Genomic DNA, 24,908 nt, shown 5'->3' on the forward strand with positions numbered 1-24,908 from the left:
ACCCTGCAGCCTTTGGTGGTCTTCAAATACACATTTATATTTACCATATGTTCCCTTATAGGTGGTGGAAAATAACTATTTTGCTGGCCAAAGTAGACTCTGAGTCCCTAGAAAAAAAGGGACCACACATCTTATTCATCTTTGTATGTTCACCCCCTTTTCCTTCTCCACCATTTTCTCTATTTCTCTTCCTTGCACACAGTAGATGCTCAACAATTTGTTTACTGAATTGAACCCAAGCCTTCCAGTCAACATTAAGTCTGATGTTCACAAAGAAAGGGCATGGGAAGCCATACCAGAAAAGAATTACAACCCTGTGATTTAATTCTTCTGTAAGTCTAAAGTTAGAGAGAAAAGGACAAAAGGGTAGTCTTCCCAGCTTAGCAAGGTTATATGGTCCGAGAAACAATAGACCTTTAGACCTTTTACCCAACCCTGCTTTTAGAATAGAACGGAACATACCAATCTGTCAGCAGCCAAAGGGTGATGTAAAAGGATGTTCTTGATGTTTAACATTCCCAAATTCCTTCTCATACTATGAAAGCAAAGAGATCTATAATCATCCTTTCCTGGTTTGAAGATTTCCAGGGACTGCTCATATTGCAAACCAGTAACACTATCCAATAGAAGATGCCTCATTAATCACTAAGAAGTTGGAAAGGTCCTGACAAGAGATCTCTTGACTTCAGAATTGTTAAGATCTTTTTCAACTGCCCAGTCATTTTCCACAACAATATCTGCATCTAGTGCCTTCAGTGTAGGGACACAGAGAGGTCTCTACAGCTTTAATGCAGGAAATCTGTTTCCTTTCCCAAAGTGCCAACCTGACAAATAGCCTCCTAAACATACCTTGAAGAATTCATGATAGTTGCCTTCAAAACAAATTAAATAACTTCAATTTTTCTAATACCATTTCAGGTATAATTATTCTGCTATTAATCATTGTTCTACTCTGTTCAAGCTCAAGAAGAAATAACCCAGGACAACTTCAGATCCTTTGTAATGTTCATTAATCTTTCAATGATCTTTGCATATATTGTCAAGAACTGAGCACTGACCATCATCAAGATTCTAGGCTTCTGTGTTATCTGAGTCAGTCTAATAATCCTCTGTTTAAATCAAGTACAAAAGTATGACAGATGCTGTCCCAATCCTCAATTGCTTTATGCTAAATCAACATTCTTAGCAGTCACTGCCCAGTATTTAAATACTCAATACTAAGTAACCCCATCCAACAGATCCAAGAATTAGGCCACCACTTAGGCATGCATTTAGTAGCTGATTCACCATGGAGGACCCATTGGGATGATGTTTTACTTAAAGTCAGCTATTACACTGCACCAAGTCAGAGTTTTCTTTCAGTCAAGGCATTAAATTATTACTCTCTCTTCCATTTTCCAGAATAAGAGCAGTTTGTTTGTTTGTTTTTCTCATCTCACTGGGACAGAATCAGATAACTCAATCAAATCTCAAGTGGGGGGGAAGATGTATTTTTCATAGGTGTCTTTTCAGCCAGTGCTGCAGTGTGGGGGAGGGAGAGGTGCGGGTGGAAGGGGGAGAGGGTCTGGGCCTCCTGAGCAGAGTAGAAGACCAGGTCCTACCACAACCAAGTGTTGGGAGCCTCCTTCCAGCAGCCCAGAATGGGAACTTGGGATAAAACTCAATCCTGACTGCAATCCAGCAGCAGCAGTTCACCAAAACCCCATGAGACTCGAGAGAGAGGACCTAGAGAACTGGCTAACTGTTCCTTCTCTACAGTCCCACATTGCACCTGAGTGAAGACAAAGGGGATCAAAGGAAAGAGCATTTGATTTGGGCCTGGGATGACAGGTCGTCATCGGGCTGTGAGTAGATTTCACACATTCACCCTTTCGCCAAGGTCCAGGCTGGGCAGCCCACGTAATCAGTCCCTGTATGGACTACGGAAGTGCACAGTGAGGATGTTGTCCTGTGTTACCTGATGTCTCCCTCATAAGGACCCAGACCATAATATCTGCCTGAGTATCCAAACTCAAACTAAGGAAAACCGTGTAGCTTGCCTTTCTCACTTTACCGTATTTATCATTAAATTCAGCAAACTTCAGTACCTAACCAGAGTAGTCTCAATGAGATCATGTGCAATGCCTGTTTATTCATCTCCTTCTAAATGGCCTTTGCTCTGTCTTATCCTTTGTGTATGTTATATTCAATCTTGTAAACGACTCTAAACCATATGCTAGAGATATGTAAAATAAGCCATTCTTGGCTAAATGTCTATTTTTCCTGGGACAATCTTACCTGCATATGAGCCTATTTTTCACCAATGCTGTAAAGATCTCCTGAAACAGTTGATGCTGGGGATGTTTGCTGAAATTCCTCTCATTCTTGTAGTTTATACTGACATGAAACAAACAGAAAAGTATTTCATAACAAAAAATTATTTAGGATGCCACAAAGTTACCAAAGAATGATCACCTGTATTCATGCAAACATTCAAGGATTCTTGGATTTTAATATATTGCCAAAGGCAAGTATCAGTTTTTAAAAATAGGAAATAGAAATGCAGTTATAAAGTTAATATTAAAATCACAGGCAAGCATATATATTTCATTTTACCACATTAACTTATGGCCTATAAACACTTAACAGCTAAAATTGGTCAGAGGAATGAGATGAGAATGTGGAAAGAATGACTGGGGCGTATTATTTAGACAGCTGAGCAGTACTTAGAGAATTCCTCCCTTCACTTTTCTACCCACAGTGATCTCGATGGCTACTATAGCTATTAACCCCAGGGGTTGTCACACATATTTCCTTGTAGATAGTGAGAGTTTCTGGTTGCTGATTATGTGTGTGTGTGTGTGTGTGTGTGTGTGTGTGTGTGTTTAACAAAGTCCAGCTACAGCTTCTTTTTTCTGGTATTACAGCCATCAGAAATAAAAAAAAAAAAATATCCCACACATTACACTTTAGAACTAGGAGAAGATAAGCGAAAACTGTACAAAAGGGTCACATTGCTACAGAAGCTATAGTATATTTTTGTGCAATGTTAAAGTAGACCAGCTTTAAGATCTAGGCCTAATAAGCTGTGATCACATAAACATACCACCTCAAAGGCAATCTCTGGACCCTTAGATGGCCAACTCTACTGTCTGCCTTCGCAGATAACAGTGGACAATGTGTCCCTCCCCTGCCGAGTACCAGTGTCCATGTACTAAGTCACCGAGGGTTATAATGGTGTTTAGTACATGGACACTGATAGACTGAATATGTAACCATTTTTAAAGAATTTAGCGTCCCTCACTAAAACTATATTTTAAACATATGAACTTGTAACATCATGTGACTTTGTGAACTATTAAATTCATTGTCATAAAATGGCAGGGAAACAAAATCTAGGCTAAATAAATAAATGATCCTTCTATAATATTCATGTTGACATTTCATGTCACTCACTATTTACGTGGCACTTAGTGCCAAATGACTTTCGTGCACCCTAAGACTGACAGAACCAGCTCCTGGGAGGGGAGTGGCCATGGGAACATACAGCTTCTAGAAACTCTGCATGGCGACAGGAGAGACAAACCAGGGCTGACACGGTCAGGGTTAAAGGTGAGGTGCAAGCCCTTCATCTGAAAACCTCTGTTGGTTGGACAACCATAGTCTTCAGCCACCACCTCTGTCCATGGCCATGGGTTATTTTATTTCTCCTCATCGCTGGCGAGGTGTATCACACCACACTGAAGACAAAGCTTGGAATCGGCCTCAAAGGGTCAACACTTGCCAATTGTCACGAAGCAAATGCCAATTGCGTGTCACCAAAGTGTCCCAAAGCTCCCAGTTTCACCAGCAGCTAGTAAGCCTGTGATTCACGCCCTATTTCTGGGAATTGTTTAGACACTGACGAAAATGATTAAGAATCCTCATGGTAAATTTTGAAATGGGTTTTAAATGCAGCTAACTTGATAAACTCACATAAAGCTTTGGGCTAATTAGAATAGGTTGCTAAAGGCAAGGGACATCCTGGATTTCTTACCTAAAATTTTCAAGTTCAACAGCTTCGGTGGACTCGTGCCACTGACCTCGAGCTCTGTGTCCACCCTCCTTGATGGCGGGCTCAGACTTCGTCATGCTATTTTGGGCACTATCGAAGGTAATGGCTGGAAGCTACAGAAATAGAAGCACAAAGTATGTGAGGATAACAATTCAGCCCAGGATAACGAAAGGAACCAAAAGGGGGAGGGACGGGGGAAGGGAACGTGTCTTTCTTCAAACCAATAGTCAACATGGTAGCCATGCCCAATGGAGGCCTTTTCCGAGATTGAAGGCCATTGACTTAAACACCATTTACTCTTTCTATCTCAGACTGCTTCCTTTCCCTTCATAGCTCATCACACCTCCTGTCATATCTTAGTTATTTATGCATTTTCAGTCTCCTTTGATTCAAGTGTCAGCTGGAAGTCAGCAGGAACCGGCCTGTTGCAGTCCAATGCTGGATCCCCCCACCTCGAATAGTGCTGGGTCACTGGTCTGCACAAGGGCATTAGGATATTTTGGAGTTTCTCAGGTGATTCAAATGTGCAACCAGGATGGGGAGTTTCAGGATCTAGCTAGAATACTCTTGTATAGAGAGTGGAGCCCCAAGCTGAAAGTGATCATTTGTTCATTCCATCCATCCATCCATCCAACATTTACCAATCATACAACATTACTTGGCAGGTGCAATGGATATAAAGGAAAAGAAGATTCTATCACTTTTAATTAAGTCTTAACATCATGAAATTATCTATAATAATACTAAAAGGGTAATATGCTAATTAGACCAGATGTCTTCTAGAAGTCACTCCGGACTTTCTTCCTGATAAGCTGGGCCAAAGGAAAGCCAGCCCAGGTCCTGGGTGCCTGCTGATGGCCAGAGGAGGGAAGCCCGGTCCCGGGCATCTATCAAAACCTTTTATTTTAAAGGCATTTAATTGACCTGTCACTAATTAATTTATTTATTCTATTGTTTATTGAAAACCAATTTCTCAGCTCCCTATGGCTCTAAATGTGTGTGTGTATGGGTATGTGCAGGGGGGTGGGGGAGAGGGGGTACTGAAATTCCAACTCTAGGCAGATTATTTCAAGATTTGTGAAAAATGGCCTAGCCTAAGTAGCTCAGTGGTTAAGTGTCGACTTATGAACCAGGAGGTTACAGTTCAATTGCCAGTCAGGCCAAATGCCCAGGTTGGGGCTTGATCCCTAGTGTGGGGCGTACAGAAGGCAAATGATCAATGATTTTCTCTCATCATTAATGCTTCTATCTCTCTCTCCTTCTCCCTTCATCTCTAAAACCAACAGAAATTAGAAATTAAAAAAAAAAAAGATTTATGAAAACCTCTGGTGAAATCTCCAACCAATTTTGTAATTTCCCTTTGTTGCAACAAATCTGGAGCAACTATTTTCCTGGAATTATTTGGCGTCACTGGGTTACGATCATTCTAGCCCTGCTTATGAGGAAGGCAGGTGTACATCTGCCTCAGTGTGTGTCTGCCCCCACTTCTGTCACACTGGGGGACCCTCCTACGGAGCAGCAGACACTAATGTGGTGACTAGCAAACAGGACCGACAGCGAAGGCAGACACTGGAACACAGGAAGCAACGAGGTTAAGTGTCGGGCCTCATTAGACTCAGATGAAGGATACTCAGTTCTTGAAATTCTCTGCCCAAACCCACAAAGTATATTTCCTCTTCAGCTGGTTAGCTGGCCATCTTGGCCCATTTACAAATAACAGGCCAGGACTTGCTAGAACCTAAATTCAGGTGAGTGGGCCTTAACCCCAAGTTTCTGTTTTCAAACTGACTGCTACTCTAAGTCTCAGAACCAATATGTGGCCCACTTACATTTTTCCCCCCACTTTTTTTTAAATTAATTTCTTTATTGATTAAGGTATCACATGTTTGTCCTCAACCCCCCATTCTAATCCCCCACCCACTCCCCTTATGCTCCCACCCCCCCTATTGTCCTTGACCACTGGTTAGGCTCATATGTATGCACATAAGTCCTTTGATTGATCTCTCCCTTTTATCCCCACCCTCCCTCTGAGGTCCAACAGTCTGACCCATGGCTCCTTATCTCTGGGTCTGTTCTTGTTCATCAGTTTATGTTGTTCACCATTTCCCCTAGATGAGTGAGATCATGTCCTACTGGAAATACACTTAAAAGAATCAAAAATGAGACAAGCAATAATCGTTATGCTGAAAGGCATATGCATCAGTCTGTAGTGAGCTTCTTTCTGGGCCACCAGTTCTTTTGAGACCCAATTTCAATGTCAAACAGTTCCTTATGTGTACATGTCAGCAATGATATTTCAGTTCTGGATTGTGGGCAAATGGTGGTAATGCAGGTCTAACCCACTTACACATTGTGATGGGCATTTCTGCCTCTGACTCTACTTCTCTATGACCTTGTTTTCCTTCCTTCTTGGCCCTGGTTTAATTAATGATACCCTGTCATACTTGATGGATCTTTATAAGCCTCCTTACTGGAACAAGTAAGATATAAATAAATTCTTGATTGATTCCCTCCAATTTCTTTCTTCTCCTATAAATGCCTCTACACTATTTTATGGACAGGAGAATAGGGTGTTCAGAATAAGATTGATTATTTTAGAATTTAAAATGAATGAAAGTTTTATACACAGAAATAGGAATGGATTTCGTGAACCTCGGGGATCTTCACATAGCTAAGTGGTTATTTTTCATAGAATCATCTGCTTTCTGAGTAATTGAAACATTACAAACACATTTTTGTACATGTGAACTATTTCACAAAAAGATAAAGCCATATGAACTTGTCAAACAACAGATTGCAAATTCTAAAACTGGTTTTAAGAGGGGAGGGAAACTATTCAATTCCCTTTCATTGACAGCCAGGTGTTGAAAGGGGACACAATAGATCTAGTGCAGCATGAGCTTCAAAGGTGGCAAACTACTGCCAAAACCACCACTGGTGATTGTTTTACCCTGGCGAGAGGGTTGTCATACATACCCATGTGGTAACCTGATTCTTAAGACACAGTTCAATTTGGCAAAACCTGACCAAGAATTCACAGAATAGAGGATACAGCGGAGCAGAGGCATAAGTCAAAGTTGTTGTCATTGGGAAATCTATCATCTTGCCAGGAAATTAGACACGTAGACAAGAGTTTCCAAAACAATGGAGAAAATAATGCTCCAAGCATGAAAGATGGTTCACTAAGAGGAGAGAGGTGTAATTACTTCTAGAATGGAAGATGCAGGGAAAGCTTTTTGTGGAGGTGGCATCACTAGAGTTGAGTCTTGGAAATAGGTAAGAAATTCAGGAGAAAGGAATAGAAAGAAAAGGTAGAAGTCTGACAATATGGTAACATCCTGCAGTGAGAGAGAACGGGAACTACAACCAAAACTGCATGCTGAGTCATCCTGCTCACTTTACTCAGGAAGAATGGGCTGGGTTTGGGGCCATGATTCACACAGGTTGTGAGCGGTGAGCCACAAGGATACTAAGCTGTGTCAAGACAGACATAGGGTAACAATGACTGCTGAAATGGGTGGGTGAAAAGGAAGGAGTTACTGCGAGGGGAGCATTAGCAACAGAAGAAAGTGATAGGAGAAAAAATGTTTTTAGGGCACGTTTACTCCAAATCAGAGCTTACTCAACTACTTTTTTAATGGTACATGATTTAATTTCTTACGTCATTTAAAAGATACCTCAGTGGTTCGAGGCACACATTGCAGAGGTGGCATGTCTGAGTGCAGATCTGACTTCTACCATTAGCTGTCTGTGTGATCTTGGGAAAGTCAACTAACCTCTCCGTGCTTCTGGCTCTTTACCTGTGAAAGTGGGAGCTTTGGTTGTTAAGCAGGGTAAGGCAGGAAAAGTATCAGGTGCATAGTAAGTGTTCCCTAAAATGAACTATCATTATTTGGCCTTTATTTGCCATCAAGTCATTAGAAAGTCATTCTATGCTATAAATAATAGATAGAAATGCTGTAGTTCTCTGCAAAGTTCAGTTGATATAGCAAAGACCATAAATGTTGGGTTAATACCACATGAGCTCTTAAACAAGTGAAAGGAGAATAGCATAGCAGGCTTTGAAGCCATGCCACCACAGTCAAGTCCCATCCTGCTATTTACTAGTTAACAGTGCTAAGTGTCTTCTATTATTATTATTTTTTAAAATATATTTTATTGATTTTGTACAGAGAGGAAGAGAGAGAGATAGAGAGTTAGAAACATCAATGAGAGAGAGTCATCGATCAGCCCCCTCTTGCACACCCCCTACTGGGGATATGCCCACAACCAAGGTACATGCCCTTGACCGGAATCGAACCCAGGACCCTTCAGTCCCCAAGCCGACGCTCTATCCATTGAGCCAAACCGGTTTCGGCATTATTATTATTATTATTATTATTATTATTATTAGCATTGCTGGGTTGTTTCCCAAACCTCCAGGGATGGTGTTTAATCTCATGACTCTCCAAAGTCTTACAGAAGCAAAACAAACCAGAAATATGTCCAGATAAATTCCTTTTTCTGTCTAATAAAAATATAAAAATACTATTATAAAAATAGCCCAATTCACTCCTCTCCCCTCTTTTCAGTAAGAGACAATTGGCAGCAATCCTCAAGAGTGTTGCCGTAGCAGGTGGGCAGCAGGAAGGAGGTGAAGAGGAGAAGAAGAGAAATGTGGCGAAGAGTGCTTTGAAAAAATCACTTGCCCCATAGCTCTAAAGACTTGAACATTGGGCATTCAATAGAAGACATGCTGTTTCCAGACCAGAGAACTTTGGTAATGAGGACACATGGCAACAAGCATAGAATAGGGCAGGTCCGAGGTCTCAGAGGAGAAGAATGAAAAGACAGACTATCGATGCCAAGTCTTGGCAGGTATGAGAGACACAACCGGGTGAAGAAAGACAAAATATGCAAAAGAAAAAAAAAAGAGAAGTAGGCATATCATTCATAAAGCTGTTGAATGATCCCTTTGGGAACACGTGATTTCCTTTTTATTGGAAACCCTACCTGTTGTTTGCTTGACTGGACGTTCAAAAGGCACCGAAGTCTTTTAAGATCTGAATAGTCCCTAGGAGAGAGAATAACACAATGTCAGCCAGCAGAAGACTCCAGGTGAACTCACATGTCACCCACTGATGGCACTGCCACCTGGAGGCCTGCTTTTATGGACGGAAACGGGCACACTAAACACTTTCTTTAGAACTTTGCAAATCGTCACACATTACAGTCAACACCGCAACCCACAGTAGCAGTGGTCCAGGGTCCACGCTATTTCTCAGAAACCTATTAAATCCGGGTGCTGGCCACTGCCTGCGTTAATAATTAGCAAAGACTCCGTTACCTGGTGGTGGTGATTCCTTGCTGCTTTTTGTCGCTTGATTTTTCTGTCTTCACCTTTCTGTCTTGATCAGGCATTGTAAGATGTCAACGCCCCAGAATTAACATTGCATTCCTTTCAAAGTAAACCAGAGGGAAAAACTTTAGTTGGGTTGGATGCTCCAAAATATTCTCAGTTAATACAGCCCAAGTCACTTATAACATTTATTTAAATATGCAAAAAAACAAATGTTAATATGAATACCATTTACTATTGTCATCCGAAGGCCTCTGGGTACATTTAGAGAATGAAGGGTTTATAGCATTGGTCGGCAAACTCATTAGTCAACAGAGCTAAATATCAACAGTACAGCAATTGAAATTTCTTTTAATTGAGAGCCAAATTTTTTAAACTTAAACTTCTTCTAATGCCACTTCTTCAAAATAGACTCACCCAGGCCATGGTATTTTGTGGAAGAGCCACATTCAAGGGGCCAAAGAGCCGCAGTTTGCCGACCACAGGCTTATAGTACTCCAGAGCCCATATTTTCTAAGTTATCCTTGATTTCAAACATTCTGACCGATTGCTCCAATAAGAATTGTTCTGCATATCAGGAAAAATGTCATTTGGAATTTCTAAAATATGTATATCTTTAAGCAAATGCCTACATCCCAACTGATGATGCTATTATGCCTTCTTACTTGTCTTTCTTGACATTCTTGATACGTATCCTTGACGATAGCTGCTAGTTAGGGGTTTCTCCCTCATCACAGATCATGTCCATAAGAGTCCCAGAGAAAGCCTCATCCACTTGCAAATAAGCATTACAAAGTCTAGAGTAACAGAATGTCCTTGGATTTCCAGAATTCCTAACGTGTTTGAGTGCCACCTGAATCCCCACGTGGATCAAATCCAGTCATACGCTCTCCTGCAGCAGTTGGACAGGCCCTGGACTCACTCAACCGTCTTGTTAAAAACAACTCAACAGGCCCAACATGGAGTCACTTATGCTAAGCCCCACGTTACTGAACCAAGACTTAATTACATCTCAACTCTCCCGGAAGTGGGAACTTAAGCCAGCATCAGTTAGGTAATCTACCGGACAAACTCCTACCATCCCCTTTCGGTAAAGCAGTCTTACAATAGCCGACCTCCTTTCTGCCTAGCACAACTTCCTCATTCCTGCTCCGCTCTGCCTATGAAAGTCTTTCTATTCGCACAGAAACTTAGAGCTCCTGTCTGTCTGATAGATTGGATGCTGCTGCCCAATTTATAAACTGCTGAATAAAGCCAATAAAAAGTTTTAAAATTTACTCAGTTGAATTTTGTTCTTTTAACAAGTGGGAGAGTGTACCTCAAAATACAACCCAAAAGGTATTTCAGTCTTCTGAATAAATATTTGTGGTCATTGTCAACTTTCCAGGGTCAATTTTAGTACTATTTCCCACCCCCACTCAAAATATGAGTTCACAAATGGGCAGAACAATTTATTTGTTTGTTTTTTTTACCCTTAACAAACTTCTCATTCAATTGTTTTGGTTTCCAGAATAGAAACAAAAAGGAAGTTGGAGATACCCAGACTTTCAACTCTATAGCAAATATAAAATTAAGTATACTATCAGTTTAATTTGACTGGATGCACATGTTTCCACTGTGACTCAGTGCCATAGCTTGGCTTCACGGTGTGGTTTTTTAGGCATGAAAACGCATGCATTACTGTCTTATAACTGCATTCCTCGATGTATTATGAAATCAGTGGTCAGCATCCAAGAGTTTCAGAAGTATTTAGAGGCAAAAAGAATTGCCAGTGGATGTTCCACCACAACAGAACCTAGTAAAATTTAATTTTGTGAGATGTACAGACCATTAAGGAATTAAAAATTATTTTCCCAATATAGTTGTCATATTTGTGACAAAGAGTTGAGCTGAAATTAACTGGAGGCCAAGTCTCTCATCACAGATGCACACCAAGAAAAACGCATCACTGATATTTATGATTGTGCCTAGGACATAACATTATGGACTCATCCAATATTTATTTACTATGTCTAATCTCAGACAGAAAACTGTTAAAGGTAAAAGAGGCTATCACAATTTTGTGATTCTACTACAAGCAAAGAAAAACCTCCTTGGGAAGTTTGAAATATGGTTTGTATGATATTCAGCTAGACATTTGAATTAGCATCGGCTATACTCAGAAAGAAAGGAAGGCAGGGAGGAAGGAAAGAGGGTGGAAGAGAGGAAGAATGGATGATCTGTAAATTATTCCTTAAGCCTGGCCAGTGTTGCTCAATGGTTGAGCATCAACCTATGAACCAGGAGGTCATGGTTTGATTCCCAGAGCATATACCGGGTTGCAGGCTCGATCCCCAATGGGGGGCGTGCAGGAGGCAGCCGGTCAGTGATTCTCTCTCATCACTGATGTTTCTATATCTCTCCTCCTCTCCCTTCCTCAATGAAATCAAAAAAATATTTGTAAGTCATTCCTTAAAACCAGAAAATCCAAGTCCTTTTTATAGACAAATATTAAAATACCCCAAAAAGTTCTAAAATAAATGGAAATCCAGTCAAAATAAATAAAATCTAATTTTACTTTTCCCTCAATGACAGAGGGAAAATTCCACATAGACAATCGACCCTTTGGCTTCCCATTCCTGCCAGACCGTAGCTGCAGACTGTTTTACAAGTAGGGAGAGAGAGCTACAGAGATTAGCACGTGAAAATGGGTGGAAAAGCTCATAGCTTCTTCTGCCAGAGATCACATCCGCGGCAGCAAATCCTGCTAAACACCTATCTGACTCCCCTGCTTAATCTCTGTAATGTCATTGACCCGGTGTGTGAACAGGAAATAATCAGCTAATAGTTTGATCAGTTTAAGATTTGCATTTACCCTCTGAGCTGGAAGAGTGAAAATAACTCCTTGGAAATGTCTCACTTAATTGAACAGTAAACAAATCCATCAGAATCAGTAGAAACAGACAATTGACTTTATGATAAAAAAAAACAAAAACAAAATCCTTTCCACTTGATGGCTGTTAATATATAAACTGTTCCAAAAAAAAAATAATAATAATAACTTAGAGGATTTGGGAAAGCTTTAAAATATGTCCTCTGATTTTATTCTATTTTTTAAATGAGGACACTATCCCAGTGGTTATAATCTCAGAATGGGGCCGGGGACCAGGAGGCAGGCTTGGTGGCGGGGAGAGCAGTTCAGAGCTCCAGTCAAGCTGCCCAGAGGAGACAGCTTAGTGAAAAGTGTTACCAAGACAGGTCCAGCCAGGGTGCTCACTGCAGCAAGAGCTCTCCAGAGGGTAGCTTCAGCCTGGCTCCCAGGAGAACTCCGCAGGATACAGGCTCTGCCTCAGAGCTGTCTAAGGCCGAGGGAAGGGAGCCGGGCTTTTGTGCTCCTGTAGCCTTCAGTCACTGCTTAGGGGCCACCAAGAGAGGCCATCTCTCCCGGGCACTCCTGCCTGGGGACTGAGGACCCCTGATAGCTTGGGGGGTGTGGGGGGAAGGAGGGTGTCCTCCAAAACAGAGATACGGGAACTAGCTATTAGAAGCAAAAAGACATTGAAGCCAATGCCCAGGACAAACAGACAGGCATAGGGGATGGGAGAGGCTGTGTGTGGAATGCCCATGTGGTCCACTGAGATCACCGCCTCCAGTGGAAGAGCTGTGGGTGATAAGGGAACAAGAATCTTTTCTGTGACCACGGGCTGAGCCTGAGCCTCCTGCACTAATGAGTCCCATGTCCCTGCTCCTTGGCTTGGCCTCTCCAGATGCCAGCATGACCTTGTGGCCTAGCAGTCAGCTTGGTCTCCGGCCCTCTTCTCATCTCTATCTCCCCGCTTCTCCCTAAGGGATCTCTTGCAGCCCCATGGCTTTCTAATTCCAAATGTATACGGTCAGCCCGAACCCCATCTTGGGCTCCTCGATGCGCAGTCCTCACCTGGATGTCTAATGAGCATCCCAAATGTAACACACCCCAAACAAAACCCTTGAACCCCACCCCCGGACCATAGGGCCCTCATCCAGTCACTGGCACCGCCCAGCTAGTCTAGACAATGTTCTCCATCCCTCTCCTTCACTGCCCACATTGCAGCCACCACCAAGACCAGGCAGTCAGCTTTCCCTCATCTCCACTCCCACTGCTACTGCCCTGTACTCTGAGCCACTGCAGCTCTTGCCTGGACCACTGTCACCCCTCCTTACTAGTCTCTCTGTTCCCACCCTCGCTCCTCTATATCTGCAGGAGCCCATGGGGTTGGTTTAAAATGGGAATCAGCCTGGCTGGTGTGGCTCAGTGGTTGAGTGTTGACCCATGAACCAAGAGGTCCCCAATTGGATTCACAATTAGGGCACATGCCCAGGTTTCAGCTCCATCCTCAGTGGGAGGCATGCAGGAGGTCTCTCCCATTGATGTTTCTATCTCTTTATCCTTCTCCCCTCCTCTATCTCTAAAATCAATAAAATTATTTTTTAATACGAAATGAATAAAATGCAAAGCAGATCCTGCCACTCTGTAGTTTACGACTTGTGGCCGTCGCTGCTGCACTTGGCTTCGAACCATGACTTTCACCTCGGAGTTCTTCTAGCCTCTCCTTCCCTCTCGCTTACTCCACGGCAGCCCTGCTGGCTTCCCCCCAGCCTCATTCCTGCCTGAAAGCCTGGGCCCTTGCCACTCGCTGCTCCCCTCTCATGTCCTCCGGCAGGCTCCCGCGTGTCATTCAGCTCTCAGCTCAGATGTCCCCTCCTCGGTGAGGGGTACCCTGGCCAATCTCTACAACATATTCACCCCCACACACCCACTGGGACCACCTCTGGAGCTCATCAACATCAGAAACCCTCCTGTCCATCTATTGGTTTCCTTGCACAAGATCATAAGCCCCACGAGACAGAGGTTGTGTCTGTTTTATGCACAAATACATCCCCAGCACACAGAACAGCACTTAGAACAGGGCATGGCACAGTATAAAGACTCAAAAACTACTTGTCAGAATCTGTTAAAAAAAAAAAAAAAAGGGGGGGGGTGTTAAGGTATTTTTTTTTTTTGCCAGTTTGTGAGTTATTTGCTTTTTAATAATTATTTAATTTTAGAATCAGGGCCCCCCCAATCTGGTGCTCCTTCTCAAGGAAGACTGAGCTCCCCACACTGTAAAATGATGCATGAAATATTGCAATTGCCTGGTCACCCCATAAGGCCAGAGACGGGCCCTCCCTTAGTCACCAGACACCTGAGAAGCTCACAGTAAGCAGGGTGGGGCAAAAGAAGGTTTACAGTTGTGAGTACTTGAAACAGAGTTTATATTTGTATTATTATTTCTTAATTGTTGTGTTATTTTCCCTATAAACTTACTTTTCCCCACCCTGTATTAATTAAAAATTAATGAGTGGATAAAAAAATATTTTTTTAAAACCTGTGTCATTATTTTAGTTCAAAAATCTCTCCTGCCTGGTGTGGCTCCGTTGGTTGAAGTATCATCCTGGGCATATACAAGAGGCAACTGAACAATGTTTCTCTCTTATGTTGATGTTTTTCTCTCTCTCTAAAAATTCAAGAAAAGCCTATCCTTAGGTGAGTATTAAAAAAAAAAAAATCTCTCCTCAGAGGGAAGGCAGGAGAGGGTAGGTGGGTAGGAAGAGATCAACCAAAGAACTTGCATGCAAATATGCATAACCCATGGACACACAATAGTGTGGTGAAGGTCTGGGGGTAGAGGGTGGGGATGGACCAGATGAGGTCAATGAGGGGGGAAAATAGTTGTAGCAATGTGAACATCTCTAAACACTCTCCTCATGGACCAGTAACATACTGGTCATGGAGACCACCTAAATAGCAATGGCCTAGAATAGTGGTCTGAAAACTCATTAGTCAACAGAGCCAAATATCAACAGGACAACGATTGAGATTTCCTTTGAGAGCCAAATTTTTTAAACTTAAACTTCTTCTAACGCCACTTCTTCAAAATAGACTCGCCCAGGCTGTGGTATTTTATGGAAGAGCCACACTCAAGGGGCCAAAGAGCTGCATGTGGCTCTCGAACCTCAGTTTGCCGACCACAGGCCTAGACCACTGAAGTCTTTCTTTTCATATAGGAATACTGTCTTCATAGCAAACCTAGATGGTTCTCCTAGAACCACTACCCAAGTATGACACAGCCTGAGTAGTGTCAATTCCAGGACAACCATGAGAGGGCGAGAGTGAGCATGGGAGGGGAGAGGTGTGGTCAAGTAGGGCTGAGCATGTGCTCCCCACTTGCATGAACCCAAGCAAGTCCTGCTTCTCTGCGGATCTGTGTAGTTTCATTTGAGAAAATCATTCTTCTGCTAAAAATACGAACAGAAAACCACTCATTTTCTATCGTTTATTTTATAGATGAGATGAAACCAAAGAGATTACAATACTTGCTACACAAACACTGTGCTCACATGGACTTTTGTCTGATTCTAAATGGAAAAGCTGAAATGGGGCGTGTGTGTGTGTGTGTGTGTGTGTGTTTTCTGGAAAAAAAATGGGAGTACATTTTTATATGTAAATTTATATGTAAAATTTGTATATAAAATCCAAATGTATATTACTTTTAAATTTAATTTAATTTTATTGTTTAAAGTATTATAAATAGTAGCACATATGTCTCCTTTTTTTTTCCCATTGACCTTCCCCCGGCCATCCCTACCCCCAGCACATCCCTCACCACCACCCTCCACCCCTCAGTGTCTTGCATCCTTGGTTAAAAATGCATATTACTTTAACAACAGGAACTTTTGGTATCTTTCCTTGGTACCTCAGTCCTGGGACCCAAATCCTATCTCCTGTGGGAGAAAAAATTTCTTTCCATATACCACAGGACAGCCACATGGGTTTGGTGTTTATAACCCCAGTAAAGCAGAAATCATCACAATTTTGGTGAATTTTTTAATCCATTAAAAAAAAAAGAGAGAGAGAGACTCTCAAATGTATTTTCTATCTTCTATTGTCACCTGGAATTTGGGTTAATTCTAAAAGAGTCCCCAGAGACACACAGCTTATTTGCTTTCAATCACTTGGTGATTGCAGGATAAACACATCTGACAGAGAAAGATATCCAAGCCATGGTTAAATCACCTAACTGACTGTAATTCATCTAAATTGTACAATTTAAACCCACTACACTAAATGTCGTGATATTTGTGATACGGTTTTCAGACTTTCTACCTGGAAGTTGTTGGTTTTTTTTATCCCACAGTTGACTTGGCTGCTCCAAATATCCTCAAATGCCTCATCTTTACAAAGTCACTGGATTCATGATGGAAATACTTCAAATCCCACAATGCCTTCTTTTCCTTCTAATCACTTAGGCTGCACCTTATTTTATTTACTATATTTGCTAATGGTTGAAAAAGACAACACTTAGAAAGTAGTTATAGTAACAGAGTTTGGTATAACTAACAGTAATTGCCACTTTGGCCACGTCGGGTTTATTATTTTGAAAAAGAACTAAAATAAACTGCTATGGAACCTACCACAAAAGGAAGTGAAACTTCCTTGTACCAGCACCAGGGAGTCCTATTCCCGTCAATGAGTTATGGTTAACCTCCCACCAGATGACAAGCTGCAGTTCTGTCTGTGTTCAAGCAAACAGAAAAGAAATTTAGAGAACCTTCAGACCTGTGACTAGCTGGCATTGCAAAAGGAAAAATAATTTCTCCACTTCCTTTACTGCGGACATATTTTTCTTAAAATTCCTTTCATAGTGGTTCTTTGCAAAAAAAAAAAAAAAAAAAAAAAAAAAAAAAAAAGAAGAAAAAAAAAAAGAAAAGTGATAAAAATAAGATATAGCTCACATAAAGCAACCAGAAATAATATATATATATATATATATATATATATATATATATATATATATATATATATATTAAATGCATTGGTTAAACATTATTTCCTAAATTTTGATAATCGTACCATAGTGATGCAAGAAACTAACATTAGGGAAAGCTGAGTGAAAGGAATATGGAAAGTCACTGTACTACTTTTATAGTTTTCATGTATGTGTGAAATTATTTTTTAAAAAACACTTAAAAATGTGTTGGCCACTTGTGCAGCTTATTTAAGTAAAGTGCTCTGAGAATAGAGGAAGGGTTCTTTTTTCTTTTCTTTTCTTTTTTTTTACAAAGAATAATTACACTTAACCTCATAGATATAGGTACGTGGTCTTTTTCAAATTAGTTATATCCTGCACAGAAAGTGTCACATTAAAATGGATAACTTAATGGCAAATAAATACATACACACACACACACACACACACACACACACACACACACAGACTTCCTTTTATTTTTATTTTTGTTAATCCTCACTTGAGGATATGTTTTTATTAATTTTTAGAGAGAGAGGAAGGGCAAGGGAAAGTGAGAGAAACTTCAGTCGGTTGCTTCCTGTACACACCCTAACCAGGATCAAACACACAACCTTTTGGTGTACAGGACAATGCTCCAACCAACCTAGCCACTTGTCTGGGGCCACGTACACATTTTAAAAGTAAAGTGATAAAAAAAATAAATAAATAAAAATTAAGGCCAAAACCAGTTTAGCTCAGTGGATGGAGCCTCAGCCTGCGGACTGAAAGTTCCCTTGGTTGCAGGCACATCCCCAGGGGAGGAGTGCAGGAGGCAGCTGATCGATGTTCCTCTCTTATCAGTGTTTCTAACTCTCTATCCCTCTCTTCCTCTCTGTAAAAAATCAATAAAATACATTTTTTTTAATTAAGGAACTTCTATAAGAAACTTGACTTATTCATACTTACTATATCTCAAAGAGGGAGTCTGTTTCTCTAAACTGTAGGCTGGATTTTATCCTTTACATCTCATTGTTATTGTTCTTCAGTGAACTGTGTGTGGAGCCAGCAGAACAGAGCTAAGGAAGAACCTTACAGCACATCTAGTATCGGGGTCTAACACCTTCCATGCCCAGGAACAGAATGTAAATGAATGACAGGTGTAGAGTAGATGACAGAGAGTGGCAGGGAATCGGTCAAACCTGAGAAGACATACCTTTCCTACAGGGACTCAAAATCACATTAAAAATGAAGCTAAACAAATTGAAACACTTGCACGGGACATACAAAGCAGATCTACAGGTCACCAGTTGCAGGTCTTGATTCAACGTCCTTCATTTAACATACAATATAAACAAACTGAGACCCAAAGAGGTCAAATGTACCTGGGAGTAGAAGGAGAACAAAGCCCAGTTCACCTGCAAGGCCTAAATCTTAATGGCAAACTCTGGGGAAGAGATGGGAAAGAGGGGATTTGTTGACTTCGGCCTTCAGCCAAGGGCAAAGAGTGATATAATAAGAATTTATGCTTGCATAACCCCACCTCCCAGACCCTGGAGTGCTTACAAACATCCATTCATTCTTCCCGGCTCACTCCTGTGAAACGGGTAGGTGGTGTTCGGTAATATCACCATCAGAGCGGAAAACAAAGACCCAGTTGCTACAGAGCCTCCATCAGCAGACGTGCCTCGCCAGCCAAGGGCGAGTATCACCATGGCCTTGCTCCCGAGTCAACAGACTTGACACCTTCCTTGAGCAAATAGTTTTTACTATAAACAATTTTCTATTTTTCATTTAAATAAGCACTTGGAGGCTAAAAGAATCAAACATTCTGATGGCACAGTATTCTGATTGTCTCCCACTCATTCCCACAAATATTTACTGACCAGGGGCTATATGTTAGACACTCCTTTAAAAGTTTGCCTTCATTTCCCTCTGGCTAAGAGCTACCCAAGTTGGTCTGAGAATGCTGCTCCAACATCAAATAGAATATGCAGCAAAAAAAATACCATTACAATTTTCTTATGTTCAAGTTTTATTCCCATACAAACTCATATGTTTTTGTGAGAAAGGGAAATACTTGAAGATGTCAATGTGATTTCTATAAATCCCCATCAACAAGTCACTGCATAATGTTATTTGTGTTACGTTTGTGTTCAAGTTTGTGTGGCTGCTAACCCAAGTCTATTCGTGACAGAGTTTACCATGTGTCTGTGTTAGGACAAATGAACCCAAGGCTCATATATTAAGTAGTGATATTAAAAAGAAAAAAATAGATCCATTGCCCGACCAGTGTTGCTCAGTGGTTGAGCATCAAGCTACAAACCAGGAGATCATGGTTCAATTCCCGGTTAGGGTATATGCCTTGATTGTGGGCTCCTTCCCAAGTAAGGGGCATGCAGGAGGCAGCTGATCGATGTTTCTCTTTCATCATTGATGTTTCAATCTCTCCCCCTCCCTTCCTTTCTGAAATCAATAAAAATATATTAACATAAATAAATAAATGAGAGAAAAGGTGATATGAAGGAAGAATTTCTATTAGTCAATTAATGAAAATAACTAAAGCAGCATACCAAATTTCCCTTTTCTCATGAGTCCCAAATACAGTAAATTTACATTCAACTCCCTGTTTTTTCCTAAGAGAGAACTGTGAAAATGATATTTATTTGTTCTTTTAAGAAATAATTATTGATCTCCTCATATATGCCAGGTATTGAGGATGCTACACTGAATAAGACATGATCCCAAATGCCTTCCCCAAAAAGTTAACTATCATGGGAATAAGTCATGATAATAAGTGAGTCATGAATTAGTAATAAGTGAGTATGGACTCAGCCATAGACCTTCTAAGGGAACACTGGGTAAACACACTGATGTTCGTAACAATTGGCAGAACTGCAAGAAACTAGAAGTACTTTCTGAGCCATAAAATAAAACAATATTTCCCCTAATACCATTCCATTCTAAGTGCACTTTATTATTTACTCTGCTCAGTGCAGAAGAGACTTCTGAGCACTGCAAAAAAATCCACCCACAATTCAGTGTGTGGGAAATGGTAAATATGCAGTTAATACGAAAAATGTGTCTTTTTATTTTTACAGTTCAGCCAAAAACAAAGGATTCTATTAAAACACTACAACTGTCAGAGAGCAGAGGAAATGAATATCCATAGGAGATTACAAGCTGAATGAATTCATGGGAAAGAAAGATCACTGTGGGCTGAAGAGCTATGGAAAGGCTCATGAACCCTGGTGACCTGAAGGAGGTCCATAAGAATAGGTAGGGTGGGTGAAGAATACTCCAGGGGAGTGAAACCAAGGTTTGGAGGCTAGATCCTGGGAGTGGTTTAGGGATATGGTGAGTAGATGAATTGAACTGGAGCTGAGAAATCTGGAAAGAAGTGAATAGCGGGTACATGAATGAGTCTACAAGAAATTTGGTGTGCTGCTTTAGTTGTTTTCATTAACTAGCTAATAGAAATTCTTCTTTCATATCACCTTTTCTCTCATTTATTTATTTATGTTAATATATGTTTATTGATTTCAGAGAGGAAGGGAGGGGGAGAGACAGATAGAAACATTAATTATGAGAGAGAAGCATCGATCATTCATGTTTCATCACTACAAGACTACAGCCAACTTATGGGACAAAACAGTCAAACACAGCACAGCTCTTTGGCATGAACCTCAGAAAAATGACATCGCCTACCTCCTCACCCCCTTGCTCATTTGATCCCTAAATCCTGACTCTTGTCTTACTCAGCATGGCTCCGATCTGTTCACGTCTCTCCATGCTCACTACCAATGCCCTAGTCTACATCACCACCTGAACTACAGTAATCACTTAAATGGTCCCTCCACTTCCAACTTCTCCTTCCTCCCCAAAAGATCCACTCTCCACACAGCAACAAAAGCACCCCTTGTGTGATACAAATTTGACCAATTAAGCCTCCGTGAGCTTCCATGTCTCTTAGGATAGAAACAAAAATGATCAAGGCCTATGAGGTGTGTGATGAAATGATGCCTCTGACCCCCTAGCCACTCCACTCATCCCAGGCCCTGAATCCTTGTCCCAGATCTGCTTCTCCTTGATGCCTCAGGACTCTACTACTGGATACAAGGGTCAGATTGGTACAGAAAGGCCTGGAAGGCTCATCCATCATGTCTCAACTCAAGTATCCATTCTTTAAAGGAAATTTTCGCTGACCTCCTTGATACAGTCATAGCCCCACCCAGCACTGCCTTGCAGCTCTTAATAAAGGGAAGATTCAGGCAATAATTGAATAAATATGCATGTCTGTCTCCTTAGCCTAATGTAAACTAGAAATGACAGTAAGCTTGCTCATCCTCAGCATCTAGGACAGCACTACTAGTTAGAACAAACAAGAAATTCCATAAATGATTGCTGAATGAATTACTGAATGAACAAATCCCATGAAATATGATTTAGAAGCTCCAAGTATAACTGGAGTATCATTGTGTAGACAGGGGGTACATGAATGAGTCTACAAGACTCACTCATTTGAAAAAATGAGTCTACAAGACTCATTTTTTCATTATTGCGTAAACAATAATGAAAAAAACTATCACGAAATAAGTTTGCCCCAGTTGACCAGTATCGAGTTATTACAGAATGTTGGTTAGACAAAAATCTCTCTATACCTTATTTACAAAATTCATGTTACATATGGACTAGCTCAAGTATACATGAAAGGGACAATAACATTTCCTAAAGGAAAGAAGGATGTGCATATTTACATCAAGTGCAACATATACCTGAACTGTAAATGAATGCCGGGGTCTCCACTGATGAGAGGTTAGGTTTGGGAATGTGAATTCTTCCGGTGACACCGGGGGGATGAGGCCAAAAGCAGTGGAGACCTGGTTTCCACCTGCCCGCCGAGTGACCTCGGAAAGTCCCTGGATCTCCTTGATTATTTCCTCATTTACCAAAAATAGAATTAACAACATCTCCTTTATAAGGTGGTGCTTAGAACTAAATCAAGGGAAGCCCCTTTATTTATTTATTTATTTATTTATTTACTTATTTATTTATTTATTTTAAACATATTTTATTGATTTTTTGCAGAGAGGATCAGAGAGAATCATCGATCAGCTGCCTCTTGCACACCCCTTACTGGGGATGTGCCCGAAACCAAGGTACATGCCCTTGACCGGAATCAAACTTGGGACCTTTCAGTCCACAGGCCAACGCTCTATCCACTGAGATAAACCAGTTTCGGCAAAGGGAAGCCCCTTTAAAATGGGGGATGGCTATGGAAATGTAAGTTACTATTATGATAGCTGGTGTAAATATTATCATTGGCGATATTACTATTCAACTTGAAGAGCTTATCATGCTTATTTTAAATCATCTGACTATATTCACTGACTGAGATACATTGGTGACAAATACTACCTTGTTTCCCCGAAAATAAGACATCCTCTGAAAATAAGACCTAGCGCATGGAAAGATAAGAACATCCCCTGAAAATAAGACCTAGCGCAACTTTGGGAGAAAAAAATTAATATAAGACATTGTCTTATTTTCGGGGAAACAGGGTAGTATATATAAAATGGAAAAAAAAGTTTTATTTTCAATGTCAGTCTTCATTTTAATTTTTTAAAGCTAATATTATTTAGGATTCACTTTTAGAAGCACTTTGACATATTCATTTAATCCTCAAGGCAATCCCATGAGGTAGATAATGCTGTATCTCCCACTTAACAGATGAAGAAACCCAGGCAGTGAAAAGTTAAGTAGCTCTTGGTGTTGTACATTCTATGAGTTTGGACAAAGGTATAATGGATTCATCATTATAATATCACTAGAGGTCTGATGCATGAAATTCGTGCAAGAGTAGGCCTTTGCAGCCACAGGCTGCGGCCTGGGTCCCTCCCTCACAGCTTCCTCGAGCCCATAGCTGCAGCCACTCCTCTGCAGGCAGTGTGAGCTACAGGTGAAATTACGATGCACAGGAGAGCATGTGGCATGTTCTGGGAACAATATGGAGCTGCCAATAGAAGACCTAACTGGATTTGAATTTTTGCAGGCAGGGAAATGCCCGTATATGTTCCTTTAGAAGGATCAGTCTGACAGGGATGACAATGGATTTGATAGGGCCAGACTGGAATCAGGGGAGTTGGATGGGTGTTGAATTTAACCAAGGAATTGGTGGAAAATGCAATAGAGGGAGAATGGAGATGGTGCTGTGGGAATTGACTGGGCAGCCAGTAAGAAGGTACAGCCCTGGCAATTGCTGGAAATGCAGAAGAGGTGGTTAATGTCCAAGATGTTGCCCAGAAGGTGGTTTTGGTAACTGAATAGGTGATGCCAAGACAGGGAACCCAATGGTGAGGCAGTGAGGTGGGAGTGGGGGAAGGCGGGCGGGGGGAATGGGGTTTAGGGGAGCACATGTGTGGAGTACACTGGGAGCTGGATTCGGGGGCCTGCACTCAGTGAGGCTGGAAGCTTTCCGGTCCTCAGCAGACATCTGGGCCTGAGGCAGGAAGGTGCACAGGCTCATCCACGTGGAGCAGAAGCGCAGAGGGCCAGTCCCAGCAGCATCCCATCAGGGGAGCGCATAAAAAGCACGCGCCACAAGGGTTTTGTGCCCGAGTCTCCAGAGACGTGGGGGAAGACTGGAAGAGACACGCTCGGGCTCAGTGTAACCAGAATATAATTATTGCATGGAACAAACACCGTCGATGGCACTTCCCCGCCATCCACCCGCCCATCACCAACCCATCGGCTATGAGAACGGCTCCCAGGGACGCCCCTACCCACTGGCAGCCCCTGCCTCAGGCCGACTCCCGGGGCTTCGGGATGCTCCGCAGGGACCAGTGGGCACCTCCCTGGAGACCCTGCTCAAACCGCGCGCGGGCCCGGGGAGGGGGACTCACCGCGCTGGAGGGAGGTCCCTCCTTCAGGCCAGTCCCTAACGGGTCCTTCTCATCCTCTCTGCGGCGGCCCCCGCTGCTCCGGACAGGAGGGCTCGTCCGCCCTCCCCCAGCCCACTCCGGCCCCTGCAACTACGGGGCACCTATGCCAGCTGCACCGTTGAGATTTTTTTCAATCAAATACTCCTCTAGGCCAACTGGCGCCGGCTGGGCCAATGCCAACACCCCTTCTTCTGCCTCGCCCAGGCGCCGCAGCCAATCAGGAGCAGCAGTGCTGTCGCGCGCCCAGCGGCGGAGCCACAGGTGACGCTGCCTCGGCGTTGCCGTAGCAACCAAAGAACGCGCAGGATCCAGCCCCCGGTCTGCAAGCTGGGGCAGAGAGAGCTGGTGGTGCTGCAGCCTCTTGACTCCGCTCTAGAGCTGCTCACCTGGGTACATAGGGCTTCCTCAACACGGTGGATTTTTCTAGACTTGGTGGTCCCAGCCTTTAGCATTTGAAATGCAATGGGTGTGAAGAGCTTCATCTGCCGAGACCGGTTTGGCTCAGTGGATAGAGCTTCAGCCTGCGGACTGAAAGGTCCCGGGTTCGATTCTGGTCAAGGCCAGGTGCCTTGGTTGCGGGCACATCCCCAGTAGGGGTGGTGCAGGAGGCAGCTGATAGAGGATTCTCTCTCATCAATGTTTCTAACTCTCCCTCTCTCTTCCTCTTTGTAAAAAATCAATTTTTATATATATATATATATATATATATATATATATAAAGCTTCATCTTAGGGTGTTTTAAGAATTGCTGTGGCTGGTGCTGGGGAGCTTGTGGAGAAAAGGGAACCCTCTGCACTGCTGGTGGGAACGCA

At 42.1% G+C, this 24,908-nt stretch overlaps 1 protein-coding gene across 2 annotated transcripts in view; it reads right to left on the reverse strand.

Moving 5' to 3' along the window:
• Nucleotides 1-24,597, reverse strand: part of NEK10 (NIMA related kinase 10) — a 133,211-nt gene extending 108,614 nt beyond the window's left edge. For both annotated transcript variants that reach the window (XM_084902987.1, XM_084902986.1), the window contains exons 1-5: nt 24,058-24,597; nt 9,360-9,470; nt 9,026-9,086; nt 4,016-4,146; nt 2,278-2,376 (exon numbers count right to left, since the gene is read on the reverse strand). In XM_084902987.1, the coding sequence (XP_084759113.1) occupies nt 2,278-2,376; nt 4,016-4,146; nt 9,026-9,086; nt 9,360-9,433 (365 nt within the window). In that variant the 5' untranslated portion in view covers nt 9,434-9,470; nt 24,058-24,597. The remainder of the gene's footprint in view (nt 1-2,277; nt 2,377-4,015; nt 4,147-9,025; nt 9,087-9,359; nt 9,471-24,057) is intronic.
• Nucleotides 24,598-24,908: the final 311 nt, after the last annotated feature.

Source organism: Pipistrellus hanaki (genome assembly GCF_964339955.1).
Source record: "Pipistrellus hanaki genome assembly, chromosome: 13".
NCBI lineage: Eukaryota > Metazoa > Chordata > Mammalia > Chiroptera > Vespertilionidae > Pipistrellus > Pipistrellus hanaki.